General features: G+C 32.1%; 1 protein-coding gene across 2 annotated transcripts in view; it reads left to right on the top strand.

The window, feature by feature from the left end:
• The first annotated feature begins 10,905 nt into the window (after positions 1-10,905).
• Positions 10,906-20,143, top strand: part of LOC115243810 (FERM domain-containing protein 5) — a 41,511-nt gene continuing 32,273 nt past the window's right edge. Inside the window, exon 1 of one of the 2 annotated variants that reach the window (XM_029821049.1) lies at positions 10,906-11,176. In XM_029821049.1, the coding sequence (XP_029676909.1) occupies positions 11,081-11,176 (96 nt within the window). In that variant the 5' untranslated portion in view covers positions 10,906-11,080. The remainder of the gene's footprint in view (positions 11,177-20,143) is intronic. The other variant, XM_029821050.1, reaches the window with a different exon arrangement.

Raw genomic sequence — 20,143 nt, 5'->3', positions numbered from 1 at the left:
ATAATCGGCGTGACTTATGACTGCGATATGCTTTATCTGCTTCTTAAAGATTTCCGTATAAAAAAATTCAAATCTTTCTCCCGCAATTTGATCAGAAAAATGCGATTAAAGTGTATTAATGAAATAAAGTGAATTTAAAAAAAAAGCTTATTGATAATGTTTTTATAATGTTAATCGTAACGTTTTTACGAGTTCGATTCTGCTATCGAATAAATTATCTTCAAGCGAAACTAAAAGAAAGATAAAATTAAATAAAACAAGAAGAAGTATAAGCAAAAGAGAGGGAGAGAGGCAAAAGGAAAAAAGGTGGAGAATAAATTTAATATCAGATAATAATATTGTTGAGTATTATTAAACATATTGTTAAATATTATTAAGAAATATTATTAAAAATTATTAATATTATCCAATTTATTTAATTTTAAAAGAGAGAGAGGAGAGAAGAAAAAAAGAGCGAAAGCAAAAAAAAGAATACTTCAAGCGAAACTAAAAGAAAGATAAAATTAAATAAAACTAGGAATATAATAAAATTAAATTTAAAATATTGCAGAATTTTAATTAGAGATATTTTATTATTGCTCTAAGAGAAAGAGAGAAATGAAAAGCAAAGGCAAAAAAAGGATAGTTTATTTAAAATTAAAGAAGAGAAAGAATAAGCAAAAGAGAAAGAGAGAGAAAGAGAGAGAGTTAAAATTAAAGAAGAGGAAGTATAAGCAAAAGAGAGGGAGAGAGGCAAAAGGAAAAAAGGTGGAGAATAAATTTAATATCAGATAATAATATTGTTGAGTATTATTAAACATATTGTTAAATATTATTAAGAAATATTATTAAAAATTATTAATATTATCCAATTTATTTAATTTTAAAAGAGAGAGAGGAGAGAAGAAAAAAAGAGCGAAAGCAAAAAAAAGAATACTTAGGCAGTTATATTGGTTTATTTTGTGACGTATATGATTTTGTGTATATGTCGTTAAAAATGTTTAAATGAAAAAGAATAAATGGCGCGCGCGAAGCGCGCTGCGTGCTAGTCCCTCTCTAAAAAAGGCAGGTTATTGACATTGTTGCCTCTTTTCCCCGATGCTGATTAGTTCTCTCGCTGTGCTTACTTCACAGTAAGCAGAGTAGCTGCCCTTGTGGAGATCGTATATTTTGACAATTCGTAGAGATTACGTACTGCGTATTTATTATACGACACGTGCATATAATTCATTTACATAATAACTTTGCATGCGATTATTTTTTGCTTTGCGATTATTTTTTGTGGACATAGTTATTAACTTGTTTATTACTCATATTTGACGTTTTGTATAATTCTTAAAAACGAGTTCATTAACTATGTTGGACAACCTGAATTATTTAAAAAAATAAAAGTAAAATTCTAACGACTTGCTGCATATGCTACTTCTATATGTATGCTACTTCTCTTATATATGTTACTTCATATCATTAATAACTGTCATCGTAGAAAACATGTACTTTGATTGTTGTTTTTTAATACATTTTACGTATTGGTATTTATATTTAGACTTTTATAGAACACTGGTTTCTTACAAACATTCCATCCTTTAAGCGCTTATAAAGCATCTATTCTTAGGTATTTATGTATGTTTTTGCAATGTGATTACTTGAACTTTGTTTTTTAATTTGTTACGTATGAATACTGCGTAGAATGGAAATCATTGCATATTGAAATAAAGTTAATACTTGCAGATATCATTTTAGATATCACTATAAATAGAAAATGTAAAATGCATAGATATTCATTCATCTAACGATATAACAATATATATAAGTCACAATATATACAATTGCGCATTGTCAATCATTATACCTATATTTGAAATAAAGTTGGTATTTGTAGATAGTATTTTAGAAAATGTGGAATCTACAATAGAAAAATATTTAAAAAACTTTAATAAAATAACGTGTGAAAAAAAAAATAAGTCTGATGGCTTCTGCACACAGGACGCGGAAACGCTTGCCGCGCGGCAAAAGGAGACGGGGTAGCCAATCAACTTACAACTTTTCCATTAGAGCGAAAAATTGATTGGCTACCGCGTCGTCTTTTGCCGCGCGGCAAGCGTTTCCGCGTCCTGTGTGCAGAAGCCATCAGACTTATTTTTTTTTTCACACGTTATTTTATTAAAGTTTTTTAAATATTTTTCTATTGTAGATTCCACATTTTCTAAAATACTATCTACAAATACCAACTTTATTTCAAATATAGGTATAATGATTGACAATGCGCAATTATATATATTGTGATAAATAAGAAATTTTTATGTACTTGAAGATTTTGGATATATTGAAAACTTGAACGGAAAATTATAACTAAAGTAGTTTGTTTCTTATAAAATTTACTGTTATAAAAATTAAATGCGTCGCCCATTAATGAGTATAATTAAATATTAATAAAAATATAAAATTCCAGATTTCTAACACCGATATCGTTATCGAGAAAGGTACGCCGATATACATCTCTTTATACGGACTCGGGGCAGATCCCAGATTCTGGGATGAACCCGAAGTATACAACCCCGATAGATTCAACAAAAATAATCATATCACTGACGCCTACATGCCATTCGGAATTGGTCATAGGATGTGCATAGGTAGGTATGATAATGTAGAGTATATAGTAGGTTAGGTTATATTAATTATTCCCGGTAAGTAAAAGCATCACATAATCGGACTAATTATATAATACATACAATAGATTCATTTACTTAATCAAAATACAACCGGTGATTTTTTTTTTTATTTTTTATACGGTTGTTTAGAGAGAAAATTAAATAAGAAACACAGTTGAATTTTGATTCGATATCTTCTATCTGATAAGACACGAAAATTATCGTTGGGATTATGATTTTATAGCCGTTTTAGCATTAAAATCGATCTTTTATTGATTCACAGGAATGAAAGTGGGCCAATTACACGCTATAAAGTTGTTTTGGCATTGCTTCTGCATGATTACGAAATGTGGCAAACTCAAGACAACGAGAGTTTTCTGAATCCACGATCAACTTTTACGGCCACGGCTAATGGAATTAATTTGCACTTCAAAAAAATCATAACACGTGCGTCAAATTAAATAATTCTTTGTTTAAGTTAAAAATAAGAAATGCAAGGTAATAATCGATAAGAATGGCAAGATGAATCTGATCCGTTCTCACAAAAGTACAGACTATACAAGCTTGTGTAGTGAAACATGATTTCCTAAAGATATTCGTGAAAATATATATGTCATGCAGAATGTTTTCTGGATGTCTCGGATCAATCTCTAAAGATTTCATACAATCTTAACGATAGAAAACAAAATCTCTTAGAATAATTGATTTTTATTATAATTTTATGATACATGTTTGTCATATCTATAAATAATCGAGGAAATATGGGGATATGTTATTGGAATATCTTTTGATCGGTTCGTTACCTGAACAACTTTTTATTAAATAATTAATTATATTTAATTATTATTATTGCGAGAAAGCTATGTTTGTTAAGCAAAGTACTTTTTGCTTATCTAAAGATTGTTCTTCCCTAACTGAATATATATTCTAATCGTAAAAAAGAGAAGTTTATGTTAGATGATTTTATATATAAGATTCCCCGACCCCGGAATACGATCTTTCCTCTATGCTTTCTTGAATCCTAAATTCCAAGTTCACGATTTTATGCGACTTTTAGCAAATATGGTCTATGAGAATGCGATCTATGTGTATATCATTATTTGTTATTATTAAGAGCGGCTATCATCACGCGCACTTGTATGTATATGCATATGTAGGCTCGACATGATTTTATGTTACTTCTTTTCTTATATTTTTACTCTCTTTTATTACTCGTAAGAAGCAAACTAATCGATGATTACCATAAGAACTACAGGAATATATAGAAAAAATAAATAGAGAAATTAAAATATTGAAACGGTGCGATTACTGAAACAATTATAAATGATTAATATCATCTTCTTGTCTCGAAAAAACATAAGCATTTTTGTTGTTAAATGACTAGAATTTTTATTCGTTCTTTGATTTCTTTTTTTATTCATTCTGTTATTATTTTTTCTTTGAAATATATAGATAGAAATTTTATATATATATATAATGATATAGAAAATAAAGATAAAAGAGATAAAAATAAAAGAAATAAAGATAAAAGAGGAATAAATATATAAAAAGGTGTAGGGTGAGGAGAGCGGGGAAAATAACTTTTTCGTGAGTATATATATCAAGAAATATTTTCTCGAGTAAAATATTTACGATTCGATAAAAAACGATCCAATAATATTATCTATACTCTACGAAAGAACGATCTCAGTTTTTTTTACGTTCATTATTCAATGAGATTATTAACTTGAAGATCACTGGATGTTAAAAATAAATAACACATCATAGTAAGTATAATAAACATGCCATTATCGACACTGTTATATCGATGCAAATATGCACATGTCGAGATATATTTAACGAGTGATTGTGAGCTAAAAAGAAATTCCTTCATGCAGCACGTCTGACACGACTATATGAATATTTTCGTTGTGACATTTTCCCTCCTACTATTTATTATCAGATGCTTTTTTTCCTCCTACTATCTACATAGTATCAGATGCACAGATCGAATCTATCGAATGAAATATATATAGGATGTCAAAAAATTTCAGTATCGAAACCTCGTAGTAGGAAAACGAAGAATTAATCAAGATCTGCGCGTAATGTCTTTTTAATCGTTTTCTAAGTAGAGTTCAAAGTTCGGCCAATTATGAGTTGCGATTGAATCGTCCGCTCATTTCTGCTTCAATGATTTTATAATTTTATACGATACCTAGTATATCAGAAAAAAACATGATTCATTTGATAAATGACTTGGCAAAGAGCTAGAACGATACACTGCGTATATAAATTTTTACTCTCACAGTTTTGCGCAGCATCTGATGTCGAAAATGTGCCAGCTGTAAGGGTAGCCGAGGGTGTTGAGCGGGTTATGTAAAACCGCAGGGTAAAATCAGGATATTGAAAGCGTAAGGGATTTTGCAAGAACTGTTCGTAGACAATAAACGGTTGATTTGCTCAAACATTTTTTCTGCTTTTTCGTAAAGAAAAAATGTGTGTGTTTATTTTTGTTTAAATATATTTATAGTTAGAGAAGTATCAGAAATTATTTAATATTAAGAATTTTTTTATTTATTAATATAAACTGTCTGCGCCATGTCACAAAACAAGGGCTAATAGGACTTTAAATATTTATACAGTCGGTTATCATTTTCTGAAAGATAATTTTAAAAAAATGTACATTTATTGTCTGTGATTGAAATGTAATACTACAACAAATATAACTAATAACAAATATTCGAAATTAATTTGTTTAAAGTTTATAGCATACTTCGTTACTTCTTATTATGTCGTGTGAAAAATTCAAAGACAAATAGTAAATATAATTAATATTTATATATAAATTGTTATATATAAATTGTGTAATTAAAAACTTTTTAAACTTAAAATTAAAAATAATGTTGAAGACAAGTAATGTGGAAGTAAAGTATGGAGGTATGTAAAATAAATTATATAAATTATGTCAATAACTTATTCTGAAGATTAATTAGACATTTAACAATTCAATCTAGAAGATCAAGATTACGATAGAAGGTGGATATACACAAAAAAATATTATTCTATTGCTAAGTAAAATGATTACTCAGTTTTACTTTACTTCTTTTAAGTAGCAGTTATCTTTAACAAAGAATATTTTCTTAATAATAGTCTTAAAATAAACTTGTCTCAAATTTTAGAAAAACTCACTATCATGTACTCAAAAAAAGTAAATATTTTCTTTTGAAAAATATTATAAAATTTGATCGAAGAAAAGTCAGATATGGTTAATTTAATGTAAGAAAATTTATTAGATCAGAAAAATTTAGTGTATTTCTTTCAATTATATAATTTAAAATTCTTGATTGAAGTATTAAATTTACTATGATTCAGAATACATTTTGAATAAATTTGATGCTTATGATGAACTTATGATAGATTTGCGGATATATAACTTTTGAAATACTTGAAACAAGTAATATTTACTTGTATATAGTATGTATTTTTTTGGGTGTAGGTAGAGTTATAAATAATATATTGTGAACTTTACATAATTACATATGATTAAACGAGCAACAAAAAAGGCATTAATATACATTGATATGACACATTAATATACAAAATAGATCATAAAAATAGAATGTACAAAAACGTAAGCATTACATTGCAATATTAAGAATTTAAATACGCTAGATCAAAGGACGGTTTATGCGATTTAATATGTAATTACATAAACACTGTGTTGATCTGATATATTTACATATCTCATATTGTAACACTCGATCGCACAGGAACTAAATTTATCATATCACAGTTGCTATAAAGAATGCGAGTTTACATTTACATTCATAATGTAAATCTGTATACATTTTATTATTCAATATTTTTGACAGGTTTTATATATGAGCCTCTGAGAGAAGCCAAACTGATCAACTCCATTCTCTTCGTCAATTTATTAATTTTGAAACAGTGAAGTTGATCAATTTACAGCTTCTGTGAGAAGTTAATATATCTCGCAATTAATATATAATCAAATCTCTATATCAGTATATAAGGATAAATCTACTTTTGCGCGAGCTTATGATTTATATAAATTTCAAAGTTTAAATGTAAATTTCAGTTGCAAACGGAGAATGTAAGAGTGCTTCCTGTTTTCTTTTCTAATTTTATATATCTCATGTCTTTTTCCGTCACGAAAAGATAAGAAAGATGCGTTTCATTAGAAGACGACGGCGCAGACAAACGCATTAGAAAATATTTTCTATTTGTTTACCCTGGCATTCCCAGCACGCCTAAAGCGAGAGACAGTGGCAAATCGTCAATGTCCCGCAAAATATACGGTGGTTTCATTAATTTATCATTTTGGTCGATTGTCTTTGGATTGATAATCGTATGAGTTCTCCAGCCAAGATAACCGACAACTCTTTTGCCAACCGGATAATTCGGATTTCTGGATTCCACAATCTTAGCGACTTGACTTCCGATTATCGTGATTCCGACCGGATATCTTTGTACATACGCTCTCATGTACGGGTCTACGGAAAGGTACTCGGCTTCCACAAGATATTCTAAAAAAAAGAAACAGAAAAAATGATTTGATCAATATAAATGATCTATTATCCGATTTCGTTGATGTTAAATAATACTAATTAAAGATAATATATCAATAATCACAAAAGATATAATCTATTGAAGTTTATATTTAAATCGGGCACGAACTTATGCAATCACCTGATATCATGTTACTATAGAAAATAAGTTTTGTATTTTGCAACTTAGCGGTTTGAAAATAATTTTAATGGATTAATGAGATTTTTACGATTAAAATGACACCAAGCATGACATAAATCGAATAATTTTTCACTAAATAAATAATCAGAATTTTGATAACATGTTTAATTAAAAATTATCCAATTTATGTCATGTTTGGTGTCATTTTAATCGTAAAAATCTCATTAATCCATTAAAATTATTTTCAAACCGCTAAGTTGCAAAATACAAAACTTTTTGTACCGGCTAGAGAAAGCGTTACAGGAAAAACGGCGGCGTGGCCCCTCTCAGGTTTCTCTCTGGTACTACCAGTATCGACAATATTGAAAGTGGATGTAGCACGGACATGAACCGAGACCGACAGTATCGAAAAGTGGACGTAGCATGGACATGAACCAATTAGTTGTTTTATCATGCCACCGAAAATGGACGTGGCCATGTAGTTCCAAGCGTCTGTAAAATGGACGTAGAGGCGCTGCTGTGCGGGACCGGAAGCTATCGTACGAAAAACGCTGGGATCGCCGCTCTCAGGCTTCTCTCTGGTAAAACGAACTCCTGTTTAGATAAAATGGCGGTTACTTCAATCGCGCAGAAAGTAACGTTGAACTAGATGTACGACCGCGCAAAAACTCGGTCGATAATTTAAATTCTGTTTTGTTCCTTCATGAATAAAAACGATTCCTACTTTATTTGTGAATGGTATACGCATCTATAATAGATATCTCGCTTGTTCCCAAGGTTGTGCTGTAGATTTCAAAATTACGTCTACATGAATTGTTTACGTATTGTCTACATGAAGTTTACGTGGACTTTTTTCATAGACAATGTAAACTATGTAAGCTTTATAAATTAGATCTCAGAATACGAAAAAAAAGAATGATTATATTATAAAATAGTTAATGTATCTATATATGTGATTTTAGTAAAGCAAGGCAGAGAAAAACGTAACGCTATTGTATAATAGCCTTTTACGACTTACATTTTTCTCTGCCTTATTTTACGTCCACGACTATGACAGACGTCTCAACCCCTGTCATCAGCCTTTGGTTGCTTAGATTTCTGTTTGTAATTGGCCGCGTTCAGCAGAGAAAGCGCTCAGTTATCGTCTTGTCAACACTTGACGTTGATTCGTTGGTTCTAAAAGTAAGAACCAATCACATTCGATTGCTACTAAGCGGTTTTCTCTGCTGAACGCGGCCATTATGTTTCAAGCATAAAACATAAAAAACGAAATATAAAGAAAGTTTTTGACAAACCATGTTTCATAGATTACTCATTGTTGACATAGATGACATGTTACATATAGGTTACATCGTTTACGCGTAGACTTAGACTATTATAGTTTACGGATAAATGCCCAACCCTGTTTGTTCCTCTCTGGAAATAGAGTATCGATTCTGTAATTAAAATAAGAGTGAAAATTACGAAAATGATCAAATTTACTAGGTTTCCCAGACAGCACAAGGATGTCCTTAGGACGTCCAAAGGGCATCCAGGATATACATGTAGGATATCCTGAGGATATCCTATTTTAATCCTCGGATCTCCTCTGGATGTCCTGAGGAAGAGTAAATGATAGCCGTACACTAGCCTCTGGAGAATCCAGGGAGATCCTGTGGAACACCTTAAGGATTTCTATAGGATATGTTAGGGATATTTTTCATACGTTAAAAGAAACAAATTCTAAAATTTAAATATAAATTAAGATTGCGTTCTGTTATTTACTACCAATACTAAAAATCTAATACTAAAAATAGTTCACGTTCTTTAATATTTGAGGTTTTCGTGCTGTACATGAATATTTTAGGTTTGGCTTCCGGATTTGAGTCGTGTAATATTTTCAAAACAATCCAATATCTGAATCTGAATTCCCTATGTTGGGATTGCATCAAAAATTGAACTGATAAAAAATAATTATATTTTTAATTTCCTGTTAGTTGCTCTTTGCAAGCTTTATATAATTCTCATGACCAAATCTCAAATACGAGTTCGCGCGTCGCATAGCGGTAAACAAACGAACTAGCGGTTGAATACTATTTTTTGTAAAGTTTATGGAATGTTGCGCATAGTAACATTTCTCATGAAATATTAAATAAATAATAATTTTGAATATATGAAAATGTGCGCATCAAATTCAATTATTAATATTAAACGAAATTAATGTTAACAATTAATTGCACATGTATATATCCTCTGGAAATCCAAAGGACATCCAATATAATAGACAGGGCAGATATCCTACAGACATCCAGGAGTTATCCAATGGACATTTATAGGACATTAATACTTATTACAATACTTAAAATTTCTAAATTATATTAAATAGCCTACATAACCGAAAGTAATCATGTATGCATATTAAATTTTCATAAAATATATTTATAATAATATCTTAAAACATCCTACAAATATCCTGAACCATCCTGGACATATTCAGGATGATCCTGAGGACGTTTTGTGCTGTCTGGGTTAGATCAATGAAATTATAAATTTTTTAGTAAGTTCACTCATTTTTGTAATTTTTACCCTCACTTGAATTACAGAATCGATACCCTGATATAATTGATTGACATATAGCGTCCTCTATTTATTAAGAAGAAATTCATCGGTTCGCGTCTGAAATACCCCAATATTCCTTATATTACGAGAGTTTTAAATATAATAATAATTATATAAAAGCCTAAAAAGAAAAACTTTACGATCTATTTCGTGTCAATTTTGCATTACTCACAAAAGTTCCTTTAGATAATTCGGTATTTATGATAACTCGATATCAACTGCACAAATTTGTTTCAACCCATTTGTTAAATTGTATACTGTCAATCTGATGCAAAGTTTATACACATATATTTCGCTTACCAGGTACTCGAGAGTATCAATAAGGACGAATCAAAATTGGGCGCGGAAATTCGGTGCGGCTGTCAGCGCCATGACATTTGACGTAACGGCAACGGCGCGAAGTGGCAGGCGGCCCGCGGCAGCGGCCGGCAGCGAAGACGTGGCAGCGTCGCGTCGGCCGCGGCGGCGGCGCACCAGTGCCACCAGTGGGGATGTACTGGTTGACAGACAGCTTCGCGTTGTTCCGCCACGGTGATGTGTCGTCGTTCACTGCTGTGCAACCGTGCGGTCGCGCCGTGCCGTGTCAGCTCGTCGATTAATCCAGAGTACGGTCGCGCGTCAGCGGCGATAACGTCGACAACGACGACAACGACGACGACGACCAAGGCAACGACGACGTCGCCGACGACGACGACGACGACGACAACAACCGGCGTCGACGACGACGACGACGGTGGCGCGTGTCGCGATTAATAAACGGGCAGTGTGTGGTGCAGGGACGATGGTCACGAATTCTAAATTATGAATTAACATATAATAATTTATAATTATATAATTATAATTTTTATTACGGAATCATATATAATTCATTAAGAAATCGCGTATTTGTATGTGCGTGTGAGATTCTATGCCTATTACAAGGCATTAATCAGTAATACACACGGTACGATGATACGATGACGATGCAACTAACGACAACGACGACGACGACCAAGGCAACGACGACGTCGCCGACGACGACGACGACGACGACAACAACCGGCGTCGACGACGACGACGACGGTGGCGCGTGTCGCGATTAATAAACGGGCAGTGTGTGGTGCTGTGGTGGAAGGGACGATGAAGGCCGGAGGGATAATTTGGGTGGCGACTTGAGGACAGAAATGTTGAAGTTCGGCAGCAAGAGCGACGTGACGGTGGTGCATCGCGCCACTATTCGACTGTTTGACGACAACGAGATCATCTACTGCGACTTTCAGGTGAGAAAGAGAGCGCTGTCGCCTGAGACCGTTCTCGCTCTTCGGTCTTCGGTGCCGCGCTCCATTCCGTTCCGTTCCTCTATCGCGTTCCTCTATCACGCGAGGATGTATCCGCGACTTTTCTCGCTATCCCTACGGCTACCTCTCTTTCATCTACGCGCTGTCATTCATAAGCGTCAGGATCGAACGGAAAAGATCCGAAATCTGGGGGCCTGTTACGGTTTTTCAAACGAGGTGAAAATTAAAAAAGTGAGAAAATTCACTAGAGTATCTATAATTTCATTTGTCAAAATCTAGTAAATCTGTTCATTTTTGTAATTTTCATCTCGTTCAAGAACCGTAATAGACCCCCTGGGTATCGATTCTGTAATTCAAGTGAGGGTGAAAATTACAAAAATGAACGAATTTACTAGGTTTGGACCAATGAAATTATATATTTTCTAGTAAATTCGTTCATTTTTGTAATTTTCACCCTCACTTGAATTACAGAATCGATACCCAGGGGGTCTATTACGGTTCTTGGTGAAAATTACAAAAATGAACGAATTTACTAGAAAATATATAATTTCATTGGTCCAAACCTAGTAAATTCGTTCATTTTTGTAATTTTCACTCTCACTTGAATTACAGAATCGATATCCTTGTTTATCGTACGATCGTACTAATTGCTCCGATTTTTCCGATGATATTTATGTCGGAAAAGTCAGACGGATTTTTCTCAACGAGATCTCATTGCAATGTGCACAGTTTCGTCCTGCATTTGCGATTCCGGTGGATCTCGACGATACCACTTCTTGCAACGATCAGCAAATGTGGCTAATATCGTTCACAGAGAAAGAGAGAGTTTTATATATTTTCAAATATATATAAAAATAATTTTTTTACGTGGCATGTGTGACGATAGATTTGCGATTAATCATGATGCTCCATATCTATCTGCCAAATTATCTTTTAATTTTTTTTTATTTGTCATTTTTTTCTCATTTAAATGATGTTTGCTTAATGATTAAATAAATGAAGAAATTTCTTTTCACATATGCGCTTAATGATGGGAAATGATGGGACTTTTGCGAGTGCTTGGTGTATTAATGAAATATTGATGAGTCCAACAGATTATTATATAATCGATAGTACGTTCGTAGTGCTATAATAACTCTAGACTAAATCAAGTATTTTAAGGATATATTTTGGATATATATATTGCCTTGCAAAAACTTCCTTTTCTTCCTCATATTAATCTAAAGTAAGAGAAACTAGTTAGAGATAAGCAAGAGAAAACAAGTCGAATGAATATACGACAATTTTATGTTAGCTTTTGCAATACGATAATTATTTGCATCGTTCACAGATTCGAAATAACATGTGACGAAAGGGACATAAATTTTTCTTTAGATAAGTTAACGAAATGTTTCGGTAAAAGTCATGAAACGAGATATCGTCTTTAAAAATACGAATATTCTGATATACAAGGTGTCCCAGAATTAGACCGACAAATTTCAGGTGGTTATAAAGGATACCAAAATAAACCAATTTTGTCAATAAACCCGTGTCCGCAAAATGAGCCGTTTTGGCTAGAGAATCAAAGGCCTGGTTTACATCGTATACTTTAATACGTACTAAGTATTACATTGGCCAATCATAGCCATTCCTCTAAAGAATGGAATGACTATGATTGGCCAATATAATATTTAATACGTATTAAAATATATCGGTGTAAACTAGGCTATAGACTAATAAGGGAATCTCGCGAACCCGAAAATTCTGATTTTGATGAAACTTTACACACATGTAGGAGGGTAAATAGTTGAATTTAAAAATTTCCAGTTGCGGCCCAAAAACGATTATAAGGGGTGAAATCCCTCATATGTAAAGCGGCTTTCCTCGATATATCTCGAAAATTATTCGAGACATTAAAAAATGTTTTTTATAAAAGTTTCATAATAAAAACATATTAATAAAATTTTGAAAAAAATAATTTTTTTCAAAAATTTTTGCTCTTGTTAGTCTGATTTTTTAGTGCCAAAATGGTTCATTTGCGGATACGAGTTTATTGACAAAATTGGCTTGTTTTGGTATCTTTTATAATCACCTGAAGTTTGTCGATCTAATTTTGGAACACCCTGTATATATATTTTCGTGCGAACTTGATCAATTTATGCTATTTCACATCTGGTTTGTACGCTATGTATATTTTTGTTCTACGTGTTTTATGTTCCGATCTGACATGTGTTTATTGAAAGAACCGCTTTTCTCATTATAGAGATTACAATATCTATTTCATCGCTTTGACTTTTCACATCTCCTTTCCACGTGCCGTTCACATCCCTCGTCGCAGTTTCGTTCGCGTGATTCGAGTTGAGCACCGCTAAACGGCTCGGGGGGTCGAACCGTGACTTGCGTCCGCGGATCCGTTTGACGTTTAGTCGCGGCGTCTCCGACCGAAGCGTCTCCCGCTTGGATCGATTCCAGAAGAATCCGCCTGTGCACGCGGTTTGTCCTGTCAAAAATTGTCCTTGATCTCTCACACTCTCGGATCGTCTTCGCGGTATTGACATTTCCCGAGTCTTGTACACGCGCCGAATATATGCGTGGACGTATCTCGATTCGATTTTAATTGCTACGTTAATTGCCGAGTAAAACTCATGAAATGTCTCGCGTTTTTTTTCGTACGCTTCCTCTCTCAATTTTATAATTTTATTTAACATACAACCTGCGACCTCGGGAGACCTATACATAACCGTATATTGAGCAATCGCTATCGCGGTCAGCGATTACGCAAGTAGCTGGAAAGAGAAAGAGAGGAAGAGAGTACACTTCTCGATAAATTGATATCACTTCCAATATGTGTGTTTTGCGTTATTTTATACCTGTTTACTATCTTCTCATCCGCAGATCATATGAAATCAACGCCAATCGAATTTTATCGAATCCTCCAAAGGCAAATCAGGCAATATGCAAATATTCTCTTCACTGAATCATCTCTGGATCGATCAAATCATTGCTGTTTGGATCGGTTTGTTTCCCTTCATTAAGCGCGCGCGACGATGCGCTCTTTGTGGTCGCGGAAAATAGGGGATGCGTGTTTCAATCGAACAACGCGATGCGGGTATTACGTCGGAATAATTGGCAGGCAACACAATTGCAATTGATATTATGTAGAATTATTGATTCAGATTTAAATTCTGAACGGATGACAATTGAAAATGAAAAATGATCGAGTATTTGTTTTTCCCGATTAAGGACATCTATACAAAAATTAATGGCAGATGACGCAATCGTGAAGAGAACATTTTTGTTCGATCATTTTTATTGCTACATCGTTTTAAAATAATTTATTTTTTTCATTCTTCTTCGTATTTTTATTTGACGTTGTAAAAAATGAGCGTCTACGTAATGCAGTTAATTTAAGAATGTTTTGGCTATACAATAGTAGCAAAAAGCTATCAAAATTAAAACAAAAACATACTTCTTATGTTTATACTGTTTAAAAAATCAAATAAATAAATTCAGATTATAAAAAGAATTAAAGTATCACAAAATAATATGATTTTTAACGTCTTCATAAAAGAAAATAGTGGTAATTAATATTCTTCCTAATTTATGACAAAAGCTTTTGATCGTGAATACCCCCTGAAATCAATTGCAAGAAACAAAAAAGTCGAGTAATTTGCAAAGAGAGAGAGAGAGAGAAATAATATTTTTCTACAATTTTTAGTAAATAACTTTTAAATGAGTAAGTGAATTTAAATCAAGTTTTGCACAAATGACCCCCTGAAATCAATTGCAAGAAACAAAAAAGTCGAGTAATTTGCAAAAAGAGAGAGAGAGAGAGAGATAATATTTTTCTACAATTTTTAGTAAATAACTTTTAAACGAGTAAGTGAATTTAAATTAAGTTTTGCACAAATATTTATTAGTTTTTTAAATATATTTGAAAATTTTTATTTCGTTAGCAATGTTTTTTTCTTGTTAAATTTATTTATTAGCTAATAAATGCTATAATGTGCGATTTTCTATAAGAATCAATATTAACTTTAAACTTAAATAATTCAAGTCGTTAAGAGAATAATCGTTAATAATCAAATCGTTAAGAGAATTGTGCTTAGATTTTGCACAGATACTCAGAAGAGATAGTAGTACAGTCCATGAAATTTTTATGCTTTATCAATGTTTTGATATATGACACATACATCCTTAACGAGAAACATACAATTCAAACCAATTAATATGCGTTATGCGATCCTTGCAGTTCGGCGAAAATAAAACTGGGACATTTGAATAAATATCTTTCATCGAGTATGATTTTTTTTTTTAATTCTGTATATTTATTTCTCCTTTGTTCCCGTTTACGCGCAAGCGGAATATTTCAAAGCAGAGTTTCTATATCGGATTTTATAGTGTTTAATGCAGAATACAGATTAATATGGAACGATGTATAATTTATCGGAAAATAGGGATAGACCTGCAATTTTGCGGAAGATTAGAGTTTATCCTTTATTGTGATCTCTTTGCCGCCATCCGCGATGGTAGCCGTATAATCCGATTTATAGGCGAAAATTCTGGGTCATCGTATTATTCGTATTATTCTCACTGTATTAAGGTGATCCATTTGGCACAGTGCTCGCTAATAATCATGAATTATGACGAACGATATCATCGGAAAGTGTCTTAAAAATCTTCGTTGATATTATGCGCGCCCGCGATGTCGCATTAAATCTCACCCCAATCCGATTGTGACAATAATCCTTAACCTTCTTGGAGCGCCTCCTTCATTCTTGTCTCAACGAGCCGCGTCAAACGGCAACATTGTGTCGCGTGCCAAGGTAAATGTTGGCAAGTATCGTCATAAATAAAACGGAGAATAACCACGATTCAACTGTGGAATAGAAATTTGCAAATTAGCAGGACAGTTTCGCGAACAAACTCTCCCGTTTTACAAAACACGAATTTGCAAGAATTTTATATGTACACGTAAATATATTTTACAGGGTGTCTACTCCTTGGAAAAATCTAGAAAACCTGGAGTTTTCAGGGATTTCATTTTTACCTTGAAAAATCAGGGGATTCTCATGGAATTTTATTTATAAACTCAGGGAATTTTTTCAAAAATTCTCTCTTTGATCATTTTGTTCTTATATTGCAAGCATCGGCAATCTGATTGGCCAATGATTGTGAATTATATTTCAAATATATTATAAATATATATCTTTCTCTCTTTGATCATATGTTCATTGCCATAGCAAAAAATACTGAATACACAATACTGAGTACACATTTTTTATTGTAATTCTTACAATTAATGATAGAAAATGAAAATATTATGCAAATGAAAAATGCTTATCTTATAAAAGTCATTCAGTTCTTTTCAATGCATTTTTAAATTTAATATTCAGAATTTAAATAGTTTATTTTCCCTTTGTATGAGTGAAAAGCATTAGAAAACGCACACAGAAAAGAGACTTATTTTAAAAAGTTTTATCTAAAAATTCTCTAATTTTACCTTGGAATTTTGAATAAATTACCTGAAAAATCAGGGAATTTTCAGGGAATTGTCTTACAAGCTTTGGATAGACATCCTGATTTTAATTCTTATATTTGTACCAAGCGAAACTTTTTTTTATCGTTTTAGAAAATTAGGGCTTTGCGTAATCGCTCGATTTCGATTGCATAAATAAGATGTGACTTTATACGTGTGACAAGAATTCTATTTATTTGTGCGATTCATCGATCTTGTTTGAACGAATCGAAGCTAGAATATTCCGCGAGTCGATTTCGTTGCTCTAGCATTATATTCGCAAGTTCAACAGATTTCGCAAACAACGATGTCCATAAGAGCCATCGTGTCTGGAGGTACAGGGTCAGTAGGCTACAATCAATGATAGGCGTTCTCTCTTATAGTTCTTACTATTCGCTGTCGACGTATATATATGTATATGTATATCCATGTCGTGGGGACAGTTAAATTATTACATACGCAGAATCCCCCTTCCTCCTGCAATGACGCGGCATTTGTTGATCGACTTTTAAATTCATAACTTTCTAGAGTCTTTTATATAAGTTTACTCTTTCTTTCTCTCTTTCTTTCAGAAATGAAAGCTAGCTGCTAGTAAATATTTTTTACGCATTGAATGATGCGTATAGAAAGGGTAGTATTTTGATTTAGATATCGAAATAAATAAGCTCAAATAAATTTAATGATTCTCCCATGATTTATGTGGTCAGCAATTAAAATAAAATTTTAATTAATTAGATTAAATACATAAAATTGAACTGGACACATTAATATTGGTTAGATTAATAAATTATATTTTTAGAATAAAATAATAATGTATGTTGTAGACAGTTAAACACAAAAATTATACATGACAAAAATATTTTAATAGGACACCCATCTATATGTATATATCTGCGCTAAGACTGTTTTTTTTTATTCGTCTTTATCATATTTATATGATAGACACGCAAACTACAAGAGTCAACTTGGAAAGTTACGCGCAGTTTGAATTAGCTTTGCGAGGCATTTAAAGTATGTCTCTCGCATTCTTAACCGAGTTTAAAGTACACGTTCTCTTGTGTAGTGAAAACTGCGCATTGACATTTGTATCAGTTAGAAAAAACACTCATTTATTGCTTTAATATTCTCTATCTATTTTATACAAATCAAATGTAGCAAGAAATATTGATAAAGATCGATAAGAATTTGTTGTCCCAATCTTTTTTTCGTACACGATATTTTGTGACGATATTCGCGCCAGCTTTACACGTTTATAATACATTAAAATCACTGACGTCCCGTGGAGTAACCTGTAAATGCGATATGACTGCCGCCTCGAAACTCCTCGATATCGATTATCTCGTTCCTTGACACTGCTTATATGTTTCTGACCGATGTATGCATATAGGGAATTTGCATGAAAAAAATATTACATTTTTTTGTGATTTAGATATATTATAAATTTATTATAAATTTATTTAGAACAAAGTTTTCAATTTTTATCAACAGGTAGGTATTCAAATATTAAATTGAAATTTAATAATAGTTAAAATTTTTTGTGCTGTGAGAAAACGATTTTGATTGGTTGACAAGTGTATGACGTCACATTGCAATAGTTTCAACCGTCTGCTTAGTATTTTATCAATGCTATACTACGACCGTTGTTGAATTTACCTTTGATATTTGTGTATATTAAAATAAAATGCCAAATCAATTGGATCCAGAATTCGTTAAAGCTGATTCAACGAATTTGCCAAAAATAAGTATATTTATGGTTTGAGAATACATTGTAACTGATGAGCGATACAATGCTTCAGAAGTTCGACGAGTAAAAGCAGCTTTGTAAGAACAAGTATATATTTATTATTATTAGTAGTAATTCTTTTCAATTGTTTCAATTACAATGAATTATCGTGTCTGTCGTAGATCTTCGAGAGAAAATTACGGAGACTCCGCTATAGGTTATGTCAGATATTTTTATAATAATTTTTATAATAGATATATATAAAGATATTGTTTGACATTTTTATAAATGTTATAATTAAAACATAAAAAAGCATGTTTTCATAATACTTATAGACATCGAAATAATCTTGACAACAAAATAACTCTATTCTCCTGGTTCATCGACACAATAGGCACTTTTAAAGCATTTTTTCTCACGTTTTTGTCTTGAGGTATATAAAAAAACAGTTTATCTGGTGTTTTAATTGTAGTATTTTTACACAAAGATATGAAATACGTCTTGTATGTATTTCCTTTGCTCATTTCTCAAAATAAATGAATTGTTGCAATGGATAAAAGTAGTATGTTTATTGCAGTGTGACGTCACACAGCGTTCGGGAAGACTTCGTTTTCAGACCGTATTTGGCAATTTCAAATAATGAAATATTTTATTATTTATTTTCTCGCTTAATTTGTATTAAAAAATTACGAAAAACAAAATTACAATTAAAAGTATATACAAATTATTAAATGCAATTTTTTTCTAAATCATGTAAATTCCCTATTCCTGTTCGAAACATCTGGTTAAGTTAAATTTCTATATAAATTGCAATATATGCGCGTGCGCGCACGGGTATATTGATATTTTGCATTATACGATTCCGTTTCGCACTCGTTTATTATTCATATAGCTTTAATTAACTATTTAATTTTAACCAATTAATCACTCACATCGATTTATCATAAATTAGTTATTAACATTCGGATGAACAGATTTATTTTACATGTAAAATACGACTGCACAAAATTGATAGATTCTTTCTGTTGCTTAAGTTTCGCACAATCATCTTTTGATTAATATAATATAATAGTCGTTATGTTATATTACCAATTGAAATGTTCCATCTTTTCGCAATATTGTATTATCAACACTAAGGAAAATCAACGACTAAACGACTCGAAAGTCGCTTTAAAGATTAAGATCTGCCGTGTTGAAGAAAACTGACGGCCGACTCATTTGATCTTGAACTACTGCACGCACGAGTCAGGGACAGACGATTCTACTTATGTTACTTTAGTTCGAAGCAAAGTCATTGTGTCATTCAAATTATTCTCTGTTTAGAAGAACGCTAACATCATCTGATTATACATGCATGTCTGTAACCCTCTTTCGATTATTTTACATATATCTTAGCATAGATATCTATCATATTTTTTTCTATTTTTGGTAAATATGCATATTAGGTTACACCTCACCGATGACTTTGACCTTGACATATGTTGTCAAGGACATGATCCTGAGTAACTTTTCTTTATAACTTAACCGGCGGTCTCTTATAGTTTCTGAGATATTTAAAGTTATGATTTCACAATTTTAATGATTTTTCTATTATAAAATAAAGAAAAATAAAGGTTGTTTACATTGTATTTACGTAGATCAGACGTGGAAAAAGTGTTTCTTTACATTTCCAGAGACGAAGCTCTTTGGGTTTTTTTACTTTCCACGCAAAGCGAGGTTCAACGCAAAC

The sequence above is a fragment of the Formica exsecta genome, unplaced genomic scaffold (assembly GCF_003651465.1).
Source record: "Formica exsecta isolate Colony F162 unplaced genomic scaffold, ASM365146v1 scaffold735, whole genome shotgun sequence".
Lineage (NCBI taxonomy): Eukaryota > Metazoa > Arthropoda > Insecta > Hymenoptera > Formicidae > Formica > Formica exsecta.
Note: the sequence above shows the minus strand (reverse complement) of the source record. Positions and strands in the feature narration are given on the sequence as shown.